The 20,966-nt window shown below is 38.9% G+C and overlaps 1 protein-coding gene across 1 annotated transcript in view; it reads left to right on the top strand.

The window, feature by feature from the left end:
* Positions 1-20,966, top strand: part of LOC114102621 (uncharacterized) — a 287,939-nt gene that overhangs the window by 52,841 nt on the left and 214,132 nt on the right. Inside the window, exons 7-8 of the mRNA XM_071613859.1 lie at positions 18,815-18,937; positions 20,071-20,147. Coding sequence (XP_071469960.1) covers positions 18,815-18,937; positions 20,071-20,147 — 200 coding nt within the window. The remainder of the gene's footprint in view (positions 1-18,814; positions 18,938-20,070; positions 20,148-20,966) is intronic.

Genomic DNA, 20,966 nt, shown 5'->3' with positions numbered 1-20,966 from the left:
CAACTCTGATGGTGAAGTTGATGCTTCCTCCCTTGAGTGAAGTCAAATGCTTTGTAGCATGTTTGGCAACTTTGTTATTGCATGCATACACCTTTTCAGACTGCTGTTTCTTCTCTTATCATTACAAAATGCCCCTCTTTATCTCTAATAACCCTTTTCTTTTTGAGATTTATTTTATCTCATAACATGGCTACCCCCGAATCCTCATGCATAGTGTTTGCAGGGTTTATACTTTATCCATTCTTTACTTTCAAAATATTATGATAACGGTGCGTTTCTTATTAACAACAGATAGTTTGGTCTTGACTTTTTACTTAGTCTGTTAATTTCTGCCTTTGTGTTAGAATATTTAGACGACTTACATTTAATAAAATTATCCATCAGTTTGGGTGTAAGTATGTCCTTGAGTTATTTGGTTTCTATTTGTCCTATCTAATCTCACTTCCTCTGTTTCTTGTGTTTTTGAGGGGGTTTGTACTATAATTTGGAATATTCCCCCAAAGGTCCATGATTTAAAAGTTTTTTTTTTCTCAGCTCACACAATTGGGATGTGGAGGAAACTTCAAGAGACAAGGTGGCCTTGTGGTTACTGGGGACATGCACTGGAAGGTACTGGTAGAGTCCCATTCCTCTTCCTCTTCTTTTGATACCAGCCATGAGGTGAATGGCTCTGCTCCCCATGAGCTCCCACCACGCCATGCTGCCTCGCCATAGGGCCAAAGCAATGCAACCCATTGGTCATGAACTGACACTTCCCATAATGTGAGCTAAAATAACCCTTTTTACTTTATAAGTTGATTTATGTCAGATATTTGTCACAGTGATGGGAAACCGACACAGTTTTGTTGTAAACCAAGCAGAATTCATTTTTGATATTTTTTTCTTTAATGACATTCTAGAGATTAAAGTGTGCATTTTTAACTTCTCAAAGTCTGCCTTAAAAATATAGTATTGTTTCATATATAATTTAAGAACATTATAATAGTCTATTTCTGATGATAAACCTCCCCAAATTCATGTTCCTCTTGTGAAATATTTTTTAAAATGGTAAAACTTTCAATGTATGGTTACTGTATAACTTTTATTTTAAATAACCAATAAAATCACAAGGGAATTGAAAGACACATCTATCTTTATAAACTGTATAAATGATAGATAATCATTTTAAAGTCACTTTGTGCTTGCCATGTATTATGCTTGTGTCCTTAGTTTTCTTTCAGCAGAACTGAATTTCCACGTGGTATCATTTCTTTTCAAACTACAGAATTCCATTTAGTATTTCCTACAGTATGGGGCAGGGTGTAGATTAATTCTTTCAGGTTTTGTTTGGTTGAAAAATGTCTGCAGTGTGTCTCCATTTTGGGGGGTATTTTCTCTGATACTAATGAGTTCAATACTAATGAGTAGGCAATACCCTGCTTCCAGAAGAAGAAAGAGGGAATTCACATTCTGTCCTCGGGGCTGTTCCAGAAAGCATGGAAGTAACACGTAGAGTGTGTGGTGAAGCTACGGAAAGAACAGAAAGTGACTAAATTTCGTGGATTCGTGAGATGATAAGCGATTAAAAGCAAGCAGAGAGGGCAGCCCTGAGACCAGAGCTAGAGAAATTTAGAGCCATAATAACTAGGTTCAGGAAAATGTTCCGACCATGGCTGTTCGTGATGAGGGACTAGTATGTTTCAAAAGGCAACACAAAGTACAAAAACAGTTAAAGCTGTATGTGAGTAAGGTTCTTCAGGTCAGGAGGCTGTGGGAGAATTTTAGTAACATGCAAAGTGTCGTATAGGAAAGGGGTTATGCAGAGAAGCAGGTTTTCAGTGCTAAAATGGAACTGTTTCATAAGAATGCTGGTAAAGGAATTTTGTAAGACACAGCATTTCAGCTGGGACCAGCTGTGTTTCCTCTGGGGTCCGCAGTTCTGTATTCACTGATTCTATAGAACACAACTACCACAAGTAACAGGCATCGACGGAAGGTCTTTTTTTGACCTGGGTGCTTTTGACCTTTTTCTGATTCTTTGGTTTTTGTCAGTGAAACACTAATTCTCCTTAGGATTAGTTTTATTAGTTTTACTATTTACTGCATGAGATTTGCTGAATTTCTCTTTTGGAGGGGTTGGGTGTGGGGGGACCAGAGATTGAACCCAGGGGCTCTTAACCACTGAGCCACATCCCCAACCCTTTTTATTTTGAGACAGAGTCTCACTAAGTTATGTAGGACCTCAATATGTTGCTGAGGCTAGCTTTGAACTCACAACCCTCCTGCCTAGCCTCCTGAGCCTCTGGGGTTAGAGGCATGCACTATCGTGACTGGTGAGCTTTGCTGAATTTCTTAGGTTGGTGGTTTTTGTCCTTTGTTAATCATGAAGAATTCTTAGCCCATTACCTCTTCCAATATTTCTTCTGTCTCCGTTCTTTCGCTCTTATCCTTCTGGGACTCCCTGTATGTTATAAATTGTTTGGTTTTGGTATGTCTCGCAGATCTTGGATGCTAACTTTACTTCTTTTATTCCAATTTTTCTCTTTATATTTCAAGCTGCCTTTACATAACTTGTTTTTAGATTCACTGATTTTTTTTTTAACCCTCAACTCCATTCAGTCTGCTTATAATTCTGCAGAAAGAATTATTTATCATCCATTTTTGTTTTAATTTTTAGACTGTTCATTTAGCTTTTTTCTTTTGGTAATTGCCATTATTTATTCATGATGGTTCTTCATTTTTTCAAACATGTCCTCCATTTTGCATAGTTATGTTAAAAATCCTCATCTCATAATTTTAGTATCTCTTCTGTCTTTGGGTCTGATTCTACTGACTGCTTCTGTTCTAGTAATAGGTCCCATTTTCTAGCCTGTTTTCATCTTGTAACATTTCATTGAACTCAGGAGTTCTATGGAAATGTACAGTAGAAACTAACAATAAAAACATTTATGTCAAGAAGGGCCATGTCCCTTCCTGGTCAATATCAGTGTCAGAGCTGACTCAGTCTAAAGCACTCAATCAACTACTTCTGGGTTTATTGTGGCACTAGGTAGATTCGGCTCACCACAATTCTCCCATCTTCTGATGTGAAGATCAGAATATTTCTTGAGTAGAATTTGTGATCTGAGTGCTCAGAAGGTTTATCTCAGTTTTCCTGCCTTCTTCCTCCAGTGATCTCTCTGAACTTGCAATGGAGGGAGGTGGTCTCCTTCTGTTTTCCTACCCACCCTAATCTGGCTCACTAGGACTTGGTGAAGACCTAGGGAGAATAAGTGGTGCATAGGGGCAGGTTCTCCCCTCCTCCTTCTCTTCTTTGTCTCCTCCTTCTATCTGAGTCATGTTGGGCTTATAAGTCTTCATACCAGCCCACAATGGGCCTCAGTAATCCAGGTGACTATTTAGTTACATACTCCTCAGTATTTTTATCTACTTGGGAATGAAAGCAGTTGGGGATCTCTTTTTTTTTTTCCTAAGAAGAATCAGAAGTTCCTGAATTTTATTTGATCATCTTTCTTTGCACCCTCAGCTCCTAAATAATCTTTAGAAAAGACAGAACCCTGTGACTGTGTATGTTATCCAGCTTTGTTTTATTTTAGGGTGGGAGAGTCATTCTTTTGAGACTTTTTATGCGTTAAGTAGAAGCAGGAGTCTCTCTTGCCTGTGTCTTCAAGTTTTCTTTTTTCCCTCCCTTTTCTCCTTACTGTGCTTTTATTTCAATCAGCCTCAATTTAGAAACAAAGAAACAGAAACAATGACAACCCTTCTTTGGCCACCCATTCTTCTCTCACTAAGGCCAGAGATCTTTATCCCTAATTCCCAACTAGAAAGAGCAGTACCCCCCTGTGTCTTCATTTCTTTCCCTCTTAGTTTTTCTCAAACCCACTGGTACGCAGTTTCCAGGACGACCACTGCTCCTGTGTTTCAGGATTGCCAAAGGAGTCACTTTTCATCCTAATGTTGTTCAGTCTATTGCATTCAAACATCAGATAACTTTTTATTTCTCAGAAACTTCTCATTGGTAACTTAGTTTCTCTGACACTTTTTTTCCACCTATTTTTAAAATGTCATATTTTTTTTCTGTCTTATCCAGATTCAGACTCATCTCCTGTTCTCCACATATCCTGAGGCCCATCACATTCATATCCCACAGCTTCAGCTTTTAACTGCAGGCTCCAACGTCCCTCCCCAGCCCAGACCCCTGCCCTCCAGGTCTGTAAACTAACCCGACTTACATCACCACCAGGGTATGACTCCATTTCTTTACACTGTCGCCTTCCCCCAACCTTCCTCTTCTTGAATTCGTTTTTTCATTGAACATCATACCATCCTCTCTGGGGATATCCAAATGAGAGACCTGGAAGTTACCGTACATTTCTGTTTTTTCCTTCATCAAATCACTCACTCAGTCCTGTTCTTTCTTTGGCTGTGCCTCGCTCCATCTTGTTCCTCCTTTCCAGTCCCATTGGCCCAATCCCTAAAATCACTGCCCTGTCCCCTCTTGCTGTGGCCACCTGCTTCTTGACAGGTAAATGGAATCACTGATCCTTGCTGCCGCCACCACAGTCTTTCTAAAGTGACCATTGTGCTCAGGCTGCTCCCCTGTTTGAACCCTGTAGTTGTGCCAGGGGTGGTGGCACACGCCTGTAATCCCCGTGGCTCAGCAGGCTAAGGCAGGAGGATTGCAAGTTCAAGGCCAGCCTCAGCAATTTAGCAAGGCCCTAAGCAACTTGGGAGACCTTAAGTGTAAATAAAAAATTAAAACCATAATAAGGGATAGGGATGTGGGTTAGTGGTTCAGTGCCCCTGAATTCCAGGCACTGAGATGCATTCTGCACTTTTGGTTCTCTGCTCTTGGGCACGTTTTGCACTGGACCCCACCTTTCTGCCCTCTGCCCTTCCTACTCTAGCAGTTCCCAAGGCTTTCACAGTTCCACGAATGAGCCTCCTTGACATTGGTGTGGTTCCCCTCTTTCCCTTGTTTCCTTCCTGTAAAACTCAGTCGGTCCTTCCCTGGGGTTCTCCTTGCACTTTGCCAAAACCTCTGCTCTGGCAGTTAATTATCTGATTGCTTGTAAGTTAAACATCTAGAGTTGAGACACTCTGGAGAGGGGAACCCTGTTTTCTGCTTAGTTGCTTGTACCTGTGAACGTCTCTGGCATTTCATAACAATTCGATGAAGTCGAAGGAGAAGGGGGTGAGTTCCAATCAGGTTACGACATGCTAAATCAGAAACTGGGTTGTGACCTATCAAAGCCTGTGGAGTTGGCTTGTTTATTATACCGAGGCTACTTTTCCTCAAGTAGGAGGAAATCATTACGATTGAAAAAACCCAGAGGGAGGCCATGTGGGGGGCAGAAGACGGTAGCAGCGCCTACTGTTTTTCTAGATGTTTATTTCCTGTTTCCGTTGTGGAAGAGGTAATAAAGTGTTGGCGGAAAGGGTTGGGCCTTTTTTCTTGTTGAGACTGTTTCTATGGTGGGTGTTGAGCACAAACAGGAGGAAATCGCAATCTATCCTTAGTGTAGTTCAGGCAGCAGGAGGAAGCTTCTAGAATTTTAAGAGACTGTCAGAAGGATGGAGATAGTGTAGATCACATCAACACCCAGAGGCAGTGTAGGTCAGAGAGAGTCCCAGGCATATTAGGAGGAGAAAGGAAAGTCAAGGATGACTCGGAATTGATGGGGAAAGGTGCTTTTTACATATTAGGTTTGTATTTCTGTCTTGACGTGCTCAGGAAACTTACAGCGTAACGTTTGGCCTTGTGATTTTTGTAACGATTTTTTTTTTTTTTAATGAAACACACATATAGGTGAGCTGTGACATCATCTCCAGCATGATCTATTTTCTTGGATCCGCTGTTTGACCTAGCTTTATGGACTCTCAGCGTACCACCTGGTGAGGTGAAGAGGAGAGGTGTGGAGGGCTGGGTTCCTGGAGGCCTGTTTGGAGGCTGCCCTGTATTTATAGGTGTCAGGAGGATGTGATTTAGCTGGGAAAATAGAAAAGCATCTGGGAACCAGCCATTGTATTATCTTTAGGTAAAACAACTGAAGGCATTTCACTTTTTGTTTTCAAAGATATAAGCCAGACAGATGGGCTCACTGTCATGTAACAAAAACATTTAAAAAAAATTCATCAAGTTATGAAATAATGTGCTTGACTGGAAATCTTGCTACATCATGTTCCAGTTGTGTGATCTTCAGCCAACCCTCTGACCTCTCTGTAGCTCAGCATTTGTATCTGCACCGCAGAGGGCATGGGGCTCGCCTTTCTTACGTCATCATGTGAAAGACTAATTTGATAAACTGTCTCAAGGTGTTTTGGAGTGCTGTATGCAAGTAAGCTGTTTATTATTTTACTATTTTTTCATGAGCACCCTCTAGTTTCCGAACTTGCCCAACTGTCCCTTGGGCAGAGTTGTTAGGATGTTTATTTATATGACATCGTATCACAAGCAGGTTAGGACAGACCCTGGGGACTAGAGGACAGAATGTGGATTCCAACTGCACCCCTTAAACTAAGAAGTTTGCGACCTTGGAGCAGCTTACTTCTCTGCCTCAGTTTTTACTTCAGATCTCCAAAATGGGAACGATAACCTCCATAGGTTGGTGGCAGATTCAGATAACAATAGAAATAATCCAAGTAAACGCTTCATAGAGTTTTTGCATCATTTTAAGCATGTGATAAGAGTCAGCTCTGGGAAGTAAAATACCCCAACTATTCTGCATAAGTAGGACCTTGACAAGGAGCTTTGGAAACAATTTTTGCTTCAGTGAATATGAATTTCGTAGAGAGAGGCAATTTCTGCTTTTTCTTTATTAAAGTCTTATAAATCCATAAATAGTCCCCAGGAAGGTCTGTTTTCTCAACAGCTTATTGATGTAGAGCTTATCTTCAGTTTCTCAAACTGAAGCCCTTTCCTAACTCTGCTGTCCTCTGCCAGAACAGATAGCTTACTGGTGTATAAGATGCCCAGTGAGCACTGTGGCCAGTAGAAAAGGCTTCATTATTCATTTTTTTCACTCATTCTTAACTCAGTACTTATTTTACCAGGTGCAAATAAGGGAAAAAATGGTGGAGTCTTTTTTTTTAAGAAATTTATATAAAAATATTAAAAACAGGACCAATATTATCATGGTATCACGGATGATAATAATGATGCATAATGAAATTAGACATTTATGTTTATTATTTACTAAGTGGCCTGATCTGTTATCTATAGATGCTTAATGGATTTATTGCTCACATTATAAGATAAATCAATATTACCCTTCACACTTTGCAGTTAAGGAGACAAACTCAGTGGTGTTAAGGAGGTTGACTAAGGTTTCATGCAACTGGTCAGAAGACAGAATTTGAAACTAATTTACCTAACTGTGGTACCCACAATAGAAGAGCAATAGAACTACTGTCAGCAAGTTGCTGGAGAAACAGATGAGAAAACACATCCATACCAAGAAGGAGCAAATTCATACTACCTATAGCTCAACAGTAGGACATGTGATAAATTCAAGCTCTGTCAAATGGAACTTTGAGCAGCTCAATAAGTGAAGACTAAGGAAGCAGAAAATCTGAATAATTGTTTTAAATGTATACATGCTTAGTGTCTCAAAAGGATAATCGATTAAGTTGAATTCATTTTTTTCCTTGGAAAAAGTACCAATGTGGACATTCCACATTTTCCATGACTCTGTGGTTCTAGATCAAATGGGATTATCACATCAGGAATTAAAGTCAAAGGTAAGCATTGCTGTACATTTTGCTTGCTAATTTTAATACATCACTTGAGATTATTCAGATGTACATACATGCCTGCATATATAAAGCTTAAGGAGATGTGAGAGTTGGTAGACAGAAGGTCATTCCATGTATTAATTAGTAGCCATTCATAATTATGCCCTGTAAGTTGAAATAAATGACCTAAACCATCCCCCATCCTTGCACAGTACGTTGGGCCAAAGGGGTCTCCATCTCTAGTGAACTTACCTTGATGTGCAAGCAGGTTGTAATACAGCAGGCTTCATGTACTCTTGTGGCTAAGCAGCTGAACTCAGCCAATCACAATAGCCAACCCTCAGCCAATCCCAAATTGCAGCTGCCAAATTATGCTCAAATAAGGCAAATGCAAAAAATGCACCAATCAGGTAGTCTCTTTATGTCATTTACTGTCTCTTCTGGTTATAAAAGTAGCTTACTGCATTGAAGTCTGGAATGCTACCTGATTCTAGAATGTTTTTCTTGCTCGAGTAAACTCAGTTAAATTGAACAGGTCTGTTTTTCTTTTAGCAGCCCATTGGAAGAAAACTGAATTTAGTGACTTGGAGAAACATATAATTTAAGAGGTGAAAAATAAAGGTAGTTTGTCAATTATTTTTGAAATTCAGAATATGTAGTAAATTTTGAAAGTTTTTTTAATTTGTAATGAATGGTGAAAGCCTAGAATGTTTAGACATGTAGAACCTAGTATAGAGTGAAAAAGAAAGCAGAAATATAATAAGGCCAGAGAACTGAGGCATACTGCTACATATAATGGGGATTTATTTGCTTATAAGTAGATATACCCTTTAATAATTGTCCCCTTTGCTGTGACATCAAAAGAAACCACATTATATCCATGGAGTTGTATTACATCTTCTTAGGGCCAGTTTTCATGTTTGTCTTGAGTTCAAATTCCAAGTTGTTCCAAATCAATATATTGTCAAATACCAGACACATATAGATATAGTAATGAATAAATGAACAAATCAATGTTTTTAGGTGTTCAAAATCTATATGTGATTTTTTTTTTCTACTCATATTTCATCTGAGTAACTTCCATCTTGACACCACAGGTCAAGTGTTCTCTCCTAGAATTCTTCACTGAGACCCAATGTGAGATTATGGGTCTTTCTTGGTCTGGAACCTATGGCCCAGTCTTGGGGTTGGAGGGCAGTGTTTAGTTTCAGCCTCTTGAGAACAAGGCTCTGTGGAGATGGGACGGGCCTGCCCACAGTTATTTGCATTGATTGCAGGAACAATTACAGGAACAGTAACAACTACCTTGTAATTTTTTTGTAAGGATTAAAATCTGTCATTGGAGATTTCCTTGAGGGGCAAGCGTCTATTCCTTGCTTTCTTTTTTCTTTCTTTCTTCTCTCTGAAAATGTCACTTTTCTTGTTTCTTTTAGCATGTGTGATGATCATAACTTCCCTTAAAAGTTTTGAATTTTGAATTTGGGCGACCATCATGTTCGGCATTAATACATCATTGTTGAAGGACTGGGTGATGAAGGATGGGAATTAGAAATGTAGAAGTAGGAATTTTAAGAATGAGAAAGCATGGGTGGGGTGTGGAAGACAAGGGGGTTATGAAGTCTGGGTTGAAACACATCCCTATGTCCTTTGGAATCCCCTTGAAATAACCTTAGGACAATTTCTTTTTATTAAAGATCTTAACTAAAACAGAGGTGTATAAATATCAGATCTATTCAGTTTCTCCTTCCCCCAGATGATTAAAGAAAACATCACTTAGCATAAATATTCTTTCAAAAGGCAAAAATCCGCTTCACTATGAACAAATGTAAATACCAACTATGCAAATATTAACAGAATATCTCAAAAGAGTTCTTTATCTACCAGGTGACAAGTAGCAAGCCTAAGTTACTTTGAGAATATCAGCTGCACTTTCTGCTTCTCATCTCTGCTCCAATCCCACCCAGAATTTTGTGTAAGGTCTATTCCATTGTTTTATTTCCTTGGTCAAAAACTTTCAATACTTCTCACAGGCGATCACTGGCCAGGTAATTTAATTTTGTTTGTGGTGATGGGGGATTGGACTCTAAGCAAGCATTCTACCACAGAGCTCTATCCTGAGTCTCTAAGCTGTCTTTTTTTTTTTTTCAAGAAATTGTCATGATATAGTAGAATGATGTTGGGTTGAAAAGTCAGACAGTCATGAATTCAAATGGTTTATAAATCTTATGGCATATGTGGCCTTAGGCAATTCAATTAAGTTTTGGGGGTATCAGTTTTCTCATCAATTACATTGGGATGCAATTCATATCATATAATGTTGCCACACCTATTACATATAGTTAAAGTCTATCCAGTAAATGGTATTAAAATAATAAAATATTAGTTATTAAATCATATAATAATAATCCAATATTCTTGTTAGGAAGGAAATTCCTGTTTTATCTATTACTTCTTTCCCTTCAGTCTGTGATCCTATGGTACCATTTTCAAATGTATCTTATTGCACTGCCTTATGGACAAAAGCATTTTTATATTCACTAGGTAATAGAAATTTTTATGTAGCATAGAAATATGTGTTAACTTAATGTCAAAGAAACATTTGTTGAATCCCTGAAATGTCAGTCATTTTGTATGAAATCAAGGCATTGACTGATCAAAGATGGATATAGATAGATATGGATAGATAAGATATAGAATCACTATTGCTTAAAGTGATTTATTTGGTTTAAATGCCAAAGGGCTCCTTTCAGATTTTACAAGTTTCTGTGAAATAATTTGTAAATTATACTAAATTGTGATTTTGAAGAATCTGTATCCATTTCTCTGTTCATTTTGCTTCATGTTTATAATTGTATCCTTTTACCCTAAAGTTCTCCTCCACACTTGATGCCTCCCAACAATTGTCATTCTATGATGCTGAAATTCTCAATAATTTTGACATCCAAGTTGGGCTGTCAACCTGCTCATCCCTAGCAAGTCTCAAGCCCTTCTTTGAAGAATTCTAATGAAATAGGATATAAAGTTTTAAGGAGCCTTAAAACGAATAACCTCAATTCAAAGGGGGGTATAAACAGCACCAGAATTAAAATTTATATTGTTTGAAATCCTCCTAGAGGAGAAAAATTAGTAAATATTAAGAAAGCTCCTCCAGACAACTTTCCAAATTTTTAATGACTGGCTTCATTTCCAAAAATTTATTTTTTTTCTTAGTGGAAAAATGTCTCTAAAGGGTTTTTTAGTATCTAAAATGTTTTTTCATATTGCTGCTACCTCCTGATTCCAGTACCCCCAGGGTAATAAGTAAAAGCTGAAATTTACATAACCAATTTTGGGATTTGTGAATGTAAAGAAGAAAACTTATAGAAGGTAGTGAATAATTAATAATTTAGAATTTTCAAGTTTTTTAAAAATCATGTCTCACAGGAAATATATAAGATTATAGACATATTCTGAAATGAAGCTGAAGCATTAAAGGTTTTTGTAATTTAGGTAAAGAAAAAAAATTTTTTTTTGTACCAGAGGTTGAACCCAGGGGTGCTTTACCTCTGAGTCACATACCCAACCCTTTTTATATTCTACTTTGAGACAATGTCTCACTAAGTTGCTTAGGGTCTCAATAAATTGCTGAGGCTGGCCTTGAACTCAAGATCCTTCTGCCTCAGCCTCCTGAGTTGCTGGAATTATAGGTGTGCATTACTGTGCCTTGCTTAAGTAAAAAAAAAATATTAGCTATGATGCCATCTCATCGTAAAGCTTCACAGATCTACTAAAGTGCTCCAGGTATGAGCTTTCAAATTATCATGGCGACCACAGTGACAATTATTTCACATCTACTCAATTTTCCATCTTTTTTTGCAACAAGATAGCAGCTATAAAAATGTACAATTGGAAAGCATTTCTTCTTGAAATTCATATTTTAAAGAATGTTCTAAATTACTCTTAGGTTCTTCAGATACATTTTTTTTCTCTTTCTCTCTCTGATGAACTCAGCAGAGAAAATGTAGTAGGATTACCTGAGACTAATAAGCAGAAAGGAATCATGCAATTAGTAAGGACATTGAACTTCAGGGTGAAAGTCATGAAGTAATGTTTGGGGCTCCTTAACCAACATTCTGCTACAACAATCTCAAACTCATTTAAAAAAAATATTTTAAAAGGTTAAGTCAGAAATAAAACATTTAAACTCCCTCTCATGGTTCCTGATCCCCTGACTAGTGTTAGCAGTGGCCAGTGACAAAGGTCTCTGCAGCTACTTAATAAGAAATTTCTGGAAATCTCAATGGATAGGCCTCAGAGGAAGGGGCTCCTAATTGCCGCAGTCCGGCTGCAGCAGAATAATCAGGGGGGGGTGACGAAGAATTTGTGTAGATTGATACAGCAGGAGTGGGAGCCTTTTATTGCAGGACAGGAGCAGTATTTATACATTCCACACAGCTTATCTAATTAGCATAAACTAGATACATCAGTCAACCAATAAGGAATCTCCCCACTTAATGGCTCGCTTTTGTTACTTCTCAAACCACTCCCTCTGGCATTTTGCCAGGCACCATCCAGACTTGTTTACGAACTTTAACATTCCCCTGGCAAAATGCCAGGTGTTATTTTGACTTGTTTACAGACTCTAACACCTAATGGTTATGGTAACTTTTCTGAGAGGCATGCAGAGTCAGTTAAAAAATGTCTACTTTGTTATGCATTAAAAATTAACAACACAGCTAAAATAACATCAATGTAGTTAATCAAATTCATAGTCATTGTGTCTAATACCCAGCCTATACTCAGATTTCACCAATTGCTCTCAAAGTGATCTTGGCTATATGCTTGTCCAAGAAGGTCCCAATCAGAGCTGCACCTGATCTTCTGTCCCATAGCTTGGCCTGACACACTGTCTGGGTCAGCTGTGTCATAGATTTTCTGTAGACAAATTTGTCCCATTACTTGCTCCTGGAAGCAGTTACTCATTTTTGAATATTTTATTTTGTTTTCTTTTTAACAGACTGTCTACCCAAGAGACAGTTCATGTGTAAAAACAGTTTGAAGGGCATTAGGTCATTGGTAGCCACTTTTTTTTTTTTTTCTGGTTGATAGGTATAGAGCATGACTTTACATTTAACATCAGACATGCTATTTTTTCCTCTTAGCTCTAAGGGATATTTCAATAAGGCAGTTATTTAACTAATTAATTAATTTATATTTTTGACATCTACGCGATCACATTTACTGCAACAATGTTTACTAAATTCAAGAAATGGAAGCAAACTAATGTGTCCATCACCTGATGAATGGATAAGGAAAACTGGGTGTGCATACAAAATGTAATACTATTCAACCACAAAAAGGGATCAAATTCTGTCATTTATAACATCAGTTGGACTGGAAGTCACTGTGTTAATTGCAGTCAACAAGGCAGAGAAAGATAAGTATCTTATGTTCTCATTCTGTGTGGAATCCACAAAGATGGATCCCACAGAAGCTGAGAATGGTGGTTATAAGAGACTGGGGAGAGAAGGGGTGGGGAAGAGATGTTGGTCGATAAGTGCTAAGTTAAAATTAGGAGCAAGGCTCTGAGGTGGTATTGCATAGTAAGTTAAATTTAAATAGCTAAAATGTTGGTATGTTTTTTTAAAAGGTAGATAAAGAGATTTTGAATGTTTTCCCATTAAAAAGTGATAAATGTTTGAGGTGACAGATATGTTTAACCTGGTTACAAAATGTATATATGTACCTAAATATCACATAGCAATATATATATATATATATATATATATATATATATATATACACACACACACAAATATATATATATATATATATATATATATATATATATATATATATATTTTAAATTTATGAAACATTTAAAATTTAATTTTAAAAGCATACAGTACACAAATGACTAATTTTTCTGATCTTTCTCATGAAGTATCTCTTATCCACTTTCATACTTGTTTCTGTATCACTCAGTGTTATATAATGTTTCCAATTTACATAAAGTGCACTTCTGTATGAAAAATACTAAGTGAGTTTATCTTCTCTGTGCTCATGGAGTACTTGCGGAATTAGAATTCACACGGTTGTCAAGTACTAACTACTGAGCAAGAACGCATAAACTACGCCAGGCATTCAGCCTCTTCTGCTCTTATCTGTACAGTCTCATTAGAAGTTCCACACCCATTAATGGAAGCCATAGAACTTGCCTTTAAAACACCCAATAAGTGTTTTCTGAACATTTTGTTTTAATATAAGAGCAGTTATTTTAAAAAGTTGCTGAAAGATTAAATGATTTCAGGGATTTGTCAGTAATGAAAGCTTTCATGAATTTCATGAATTTGTGAAGTGGTGTACGCATTGTACCTCCTTACTCTGTACCAGCCCAGATTTTCTTTTTTAAAAATTAATTTTATATATTTTTTGAATCATATTACATAGTTTCTTTATATTTGTCTTTTTTTTTTTTTGCATATTCCTCTCAATTAAGGAAACGGCTGTGGGTGGAATATGGTTTGAATGTGTTCCCCCAAAACTTCACAGAATGGCCCCTTGGTCCCCCCTATGGGGGACATGGTGGGAGGTGGTGGGACCTTGAAGGGGTGGAGCCCAGTGGGAGGCAAGGCCTTAGGGTGTCCCCCTTATGTATGGATGAGTGCTGTGTAGCAGGAGTTGTAACTCTCCTGGCACTGAATTTGTACTGCAAGGGTAGGTTGTCCAAAGCAAGTCCACCTCACCAGCTTGGCCTTCTCTGCTCATGGCTGTTTCCCATTTTACGTCTATTTTCCCTCTCTTCTGGGCTGTGTTGTGATGTAGCAAGCAGAATCCGCAGCAGAGGACCATGAAATGGATTGCCAGACCCTGACTTCCAGCCTCCAAAACTGTGAGCTAAATAAACCTGTTTTCTTTATAAAGTACCCAGTGTCAGGCATTTGGTTGCAATAACACAAAATAAACTGAGAAAAAGTAAAATCAAAATAAACTTAGGGAAAAAAAAAGCATTCTTTTAGGAGCCTGGGATATGACTTTTATTAGTTTTGATGAGAAGGTATAGAATGTAAAGACAAAGATTTTTGTTGCTGTTGTTGTTTCATGACCAAAACTTAAACATGACCTTTACTTCTTTATCTGTGGCTTACAGACTTTTTTTGGTTCATTTCCTTTTGGAAATTTTTGTGCTTTCTTTTTTTAAAGAAAGACAGTTCTAGAATAATATTGCCTTCCCTAAAATATTTCCTCTTATTACTGTTGGAAAACATGAGCTAAGGAAGAGAAATAAAAGGAGATAATTTTGAAAAATCAGTATTTAAAATTTTAAGTTATAGCTAGTTAGGGATCTTTTGAATTTTGTCTGGATGTTATATGAATAAATAGAATATTATTATTTTTTGGTACCTGGAATTGAATCCAGGGGCACTTAACCACATCCTCAGTGTTTTTTTAATATTTTATCTAGAGACAGGGTCTCACTGAGTTGCTCAGTACCTTGCTAAGTTGCTGAGGCTGGCTTTGCATTCACGATCCTCCTGCTTCAACCTCCCAAGGCCTTGGGATTACAGGCACGTGACATGCCAACGTGTCTGGCTTAATATCTTAATTTTTGATTTTTCAGTAATTTTACTAAAAGTTTTTTCTTTTTTTGATAAATCATTCCTTGTATATTCACAGTTATAGCAAGTCATCATTTAATTCAGACTAATAAAATGTGATGGAAATTCTGGCTTGCAAAATATTCAAAAATAAATTTTTATATAAAAGAAGAATTATTATTAGTTTACTAACTAATTATCAGTTTAATAAACAACAGATGCTTCTCAAATACCTGACAGGATTTGAAGATAGCTGGCTTTAGACTTTAGGCTTACATTTTCTTTGTAAACCATGATGGTCCTGTTTGGTAAGTTTTATAAGGTGGATGGTACAAAGAGAAATTTCATAGGATTTAATAAGGTTTTCCTGTCTAGCCTTTTCTATTTATTTCTGAAGGACCATAGACTTCTATTGATCTCAGCCTTGTTTTCACAAGGAGATGGGTTATAGGCATGTAACAGAAAATATAGGGGGCAACGTGAGTGGGAGAATAAAGAAATTCACACAGTGAGCCTAACCTCTAGAAGGCGATTTCTGATGAGGATGTGAAGGACCAGTCATGCCCTATAAGAGCTGGACCAACAGCTCTGGTGACCAGCAGCTCTGGTCTCCACCAGGTGTTACCTCCTCGGGTAAAATGATTGCAGTCTCAAGAGAGACCTTGAGCAAAGAAAACTCAGATTTGCTCCTGGATTTCTGATTCTCAGAAATCGTGTGAGAGTAAATGTTTGTTATTACATTTCCAAGTCGTGGGATAATTGGATATAAAACAATAACAACAGTCATCTCGCCTCATACACAATTTCAGCTTCTGTGGCAGTTATCTGAGATCAACTTGTGATCCCAAAACACTACATGGAAAATTCTAGAAGAGAAAGAGCACATTTAAATAACTTTTATCACAGTATACTGATATAATTGTTTTAGCTTATTATTAGTTATTATTGATCTCTTTCTGTGCCTAATTTATAAATTAAACTCTATGTTTGTATAAGAAAAAGAAAAAAATCTGAGCTTTCCATCATCCATTGGAAGGTCTTGGAATGTGTCCCATGTGGATAACTAGGGCCCAGTTATAGAATTTGGTACCTAGAAGTGGAGTATTGCCCCACCCAAACACAAGTCATGAATGAGACTGAAAACACACAGAGAATTTTTAAAGGAGAGTGTTATCGAAGGCATAGAGTGCCTTGAAGAAGATACTTCCAGAATGCTGATAGTCCTTGAGAAGTAGGCTGAGGGCGTAAGAAAGTAAGATCCCATTGCAAAATGGAGGAAGGAGTCTCTCTCATGAGCATGAGAGAGTTTATGTGTTGCCTGTAGTTACAGAGACAAGGGACCTAATGCACCGGATAATCTAGCTGAGGAGATTCCCGGCCTGAGGATTATAGGTGCTTCCTGTTGCATTCTTACTGATTATGGTAAAATGTGAGGTGAGAGAAATAAACTCAAGGAAGGAAGGACTGTGAAGCCAAATGAGTCATGGCTTGATGGTTCTGAAAATTCTCAGCCTCCCGGATGGTAAACAACAGAAGAAACGAAGAAATGGCTTCTGAACAAAGATCCAATGCCAGGAAAATGTGATTCAAGGATGAAGCCAGGAGTGTCATAGTCAAATCTTTTGTTAAGACGTCAGAAATATCAAAGGCAGTGGCTCAAAACACTATTCACCTAGACAAAAGGCACGCTGAACAGATTAAGGGTGTGCCTCTCGGTTCCTGTCAATCACACAGTGAATTTCTATGAAGCTCAAGGGCATAGCCCCTCATCCTGTCAGTGGAAGCCGTGGTAGAGCAGGTCTTATTTGGAAGAGATTTGTGGTTTTGACTTTCATGTAATAAAGTGAACTCCAATAAGATTCACAGAAGACTCACAAGGATTTAAAAGTAATTATATAAACAGAAAAATCAACTGATTTGACTGAAAGTGTAAAAGGGGTTCACTTGATGCTTTGACTACATGGTTTTTTTTTTTTTTCCTCCTAAACCTTCTCTCTAAACTTCTTCCTGATCTTTTTTTCCTTAAACTTCTCCATAATCTCATTTTCTTTGAGCCACCTCCTTTAAAACGCCCCTGTTCCCCAGGATGAGCAGAATCACAGCCTTTGGGTCAGGAGTCCCCTGTGTTTCTCCTTTGCTAGAAAAGCAGTCGACCTTCTTTTTCCTTTTCCTCACGACCTTGTCTTCATTATTGGATTGGCGTTGAGGTCAAAGACCGAGCTTTTGGTTACAAAAGGAATAGAGCAAAATGAAGAGAAGTCTTTGGGTCCCTAAATTCTAATGACAGGAAGCAGGCTGGATCCTTGGTCCTGTCCCAGGATGTCCATCCAATAACAAAGACACGGTTTTGAGAAAAAGGAAAAAGAAGGTTCATTGCTTTGCTAGCAAAGGAGAAACACAGGGGACTCCTGTCCCAGAGGCCATGATTCTGCCCCCATCAGCAGGAACAGGGGGCTTTTAAAGAGGTGATTCAAAAGCTATACTCTATGTGTTCTCTGTTGGAGTTGTAATTCACTTGTTAATTTGGGAAATAGTCAATTCTGGATTACTTCATTCCTATGGTGGGTGTGTACTTGAGGACAGATAAATCTGGGTAGGATGGGGAAGAAAGGTAATCCTCTTTCCCCTGAGATTAGGGAGGGGGAGAGATCAGGGAGAAGCAGAAACATGTCCATTTTAAAAATCAGTCCCAGTGGCAGAGCAGCAAGGGCTAAATTCAAAACATAAAGTGGGCCACTGTTACACTTAGCTGCAAAGGTGAGCTACTGTTAGGAAAAAAGGTGTTGGGTTCAGAGAATGGAACCAGGAGTCCAGAGGGCAGGGTTAAGAGCCCTGGGAGTTTGTCCCAGATTTTGAGACTTCACCAAGAAGGTCCAACATGGCTCTTTGGACCTATGATCCTAGCCTCTGATTATTCACACCTTTGTCTAGTTCCCTCTGTGAGGTACCAGGGTTGATCTGTGAGACCAAAAGCAGAAGTGATGGTGTGCATGTGTGCATTTGGAAATTAAGTATTAAAGAGTTCAGCTCTTGAGTTCCCTCTACTCTCTCTCATTTACCTTCACTGAATATGTTAATGTTTGCCTACTTAACATCGATCCTCTTTATGCTTTGAATGTAGCCCTTAATGCTCTGCCACTGAAACTTAATTTTAAAATGGACATGTTTCTTTCTTTTCCTCTCTCCCAGCACCTCCCTAATCTCAGGGAAAACAGGATTCCCTTTCTTCCCCATCCTAGGCAGAGTTATCTGTCCTTGAGCACACACCCACCGTAAGAGGAAGTCATCCAGACTTTGGGGATGGCACCAGAAGATCTCAGAAATGACTGTCTCCCAAATTAACAAGTGAATGACAGCTCCAACCCAGAGCATGTGGAATGCAGCCTTTGAATCTCTCTTCAAAAGCCCCCCTGCTCCTCTTGATGGCCAGAACACAGCCTTTGGGACAGGAGTCCCCTGTGTTTCTCTTTTGCTAGCAAAGCAATAACTATTTTTTCTTTTGAGAAAAACTGTGTCCTCATTAGTGGACTGGCATAGGGGACAAGGACCAAGCTTTTGGCAACACCTGTTATGCTCGAATTCAGGACCCCCCAAAGACCACCAGAGACCGAGATCGATGTAAGCAGCAAAGAGGTGTTTATTGTGAGGTAGCTCGGTCCTCCACGCACACAGCAAATGTGACACTGAGAGGCCCTGAGCCCAGGGTTTGCAGCAGTTTTATACACTCTTTGGGGAAGGCAGGGACTTCACATACATCATAGCATCTCTTAGCAAATCATTACACACTGCGGGAAAATCATATAAAACAACTCTAAAACATGATTAGCACATTCACTGGCGGGAACAAGTTGGTTAGGGGTGATTGGTTAGTACAAGAGGGGGATTCATTTGAACTGATTGGTTTAAACCAAGAGGGGTGTTTGTGATGAACTACATGGTTTCCCAACATGTTATCAACCACCATAAACTACTGGGAGGGTCATCTGGCATTCCAGGTATTTCTCTGTCTCATGCTGATTGGTGGCTGCTAGGGGGTTGCTATGGGTCCCCACCTAGCCTGACTGAGTCAGGGACACCTGGTGCAGCAGATCTCTCCTGTTATTTGTAGATAAACCACTTAACAGTGTGGGAATGTGCCTAGGAGTGCTCTGTGGGTCTTTCCAAGGACAAAGGTCATGTCCCTTCCTTGGACAGGCTTTGCTCTGAGGTAGAGGCTGGTTTTTCAGCAGGAATACTATTATTAGTATTAGAAACAGATTTTAAACAGGGTTTCTGTACATTACAGTTTACACAGGATAGCCCTAGATTTTGCTTACCGTCCTCACATAATTAAATTTTCCCTTTTACTCCTTAAATGTCCTGAAATGGATGATAAATTGGATGGTTAAAATTATTGTTTGCAACCCTAGCATGCTACATGTCCAGCCGTACATCCATTGAGCATGTGTGTGTGCAAGGCATGTATGGAAGGTGGGTGGTGGGGACAGAGAGAAATCAAAAGGGACACAGAAGCCGTGCTGGTGTCCACTTTGCATTTTTCCTCCTTGTTATATTGTTTTGATTTCCCTCTACTTCCCTGGAGAAAGTCACTAAGCAAGTGAGGAAGCTGCTTACCATAGGAAGGTGGCTACTAAAGGTCGAATTCCAGGGTTCTTTGTCTCCGGGAACTACAGCCTTTGAGGGGCAGCATATCCTGGTCTTAGGAAAGTGGACTTACGTGTAGATGTTTCAACTAAACAACAATTTTATTTCTTTTCTGTTTTTGTTTTTCTTCATGCAGGAATGGAAATTTGATGGGGAAGGACTCCACCAGCATATTCCTGTGTCATGTTTAAAGACTGATAAAACATTTCGGAAGTATGTTTCTTCATATTAGATTTAATGTGTTTTATTTTGTCTGTGTGTGTGTGTGTGTGTGTGTGTGTGTGTGTTGGCGGCTGTGGATTAAAGGTGCACTAGGTGCCCCAGTGTGAATCACCCTGAGGTTTTTGGGAACAGTGACCCCATTTCATCCTGTGATGTATCTGTGCCCCTTTGTCCATATGATGGTTCTGGATGAGACATTCTAGCCATGGTGGTGTAGCTTCTAAGGTCCCTGCTTAGCATCTGTTCGGCCATCTTAAATGACAGACATCATTTTAAGGAAAAAGTTTCACTTTCCCTCCCAAGGGCCTGTCTGAGAAAGGCTCCCCACTCCGTCATACCAACCCAACCAGCATTAGGACCTGCCCAGCTCTGATTTCTGAAACTCCCCCCATGAAAGTCCCAGAACTCAAGCCTGTTTTGCCTCTCTCTCCTATAGAGAGATGGCCTTTACTCGTCAGCTCTGACAAATGAACTCCCCTGTGTATCTCTGCCTGGTCTCTGTCTTTCATTTCTTGCTTACCCATCTCTCGTTCCTCACTTTCCCTTCATAGCTGAACCATGTTTTCTGTATCTCTTGGAAAGGACCTAAGGCCTTGGACCAGGGTAGAAACTTGCAGGTTTGGGATATTGCAGGCACTTCTCCCTCAAGTGGTGGTAACAGGTGTGGTTCCCGGCAGTTCTCAGGTTGGATGGTCTCACCTTGAATCTTAGGCTTTACCCCCTCTACCTTGTGACCTTGCCCAAGAGGGTCAACACTCCTCAGAGTCACTCAGTAAAGCAGGAACAATAATACCTGGATTATTGTGAGGG

This window comes from Marmota flaviventris, chromosome 6, assembly GCF_047511675.1.
Source record: "Marmota flaviventris isolate mMarFla1 chromosome 6, mMarFla1.hap1, whole genome shotgun sequence".
Taxonomy (NCBI): Eukaryota; Metazoa; Chordata; class Mammalia; order Rodentia; family Sciuridae; genus Marmota; species Marmota flaviventris.
Note: the sequence above shows the minus strand (reverse complement) of the source record. Positions and strands in the feature narration are given on the sequence as shown.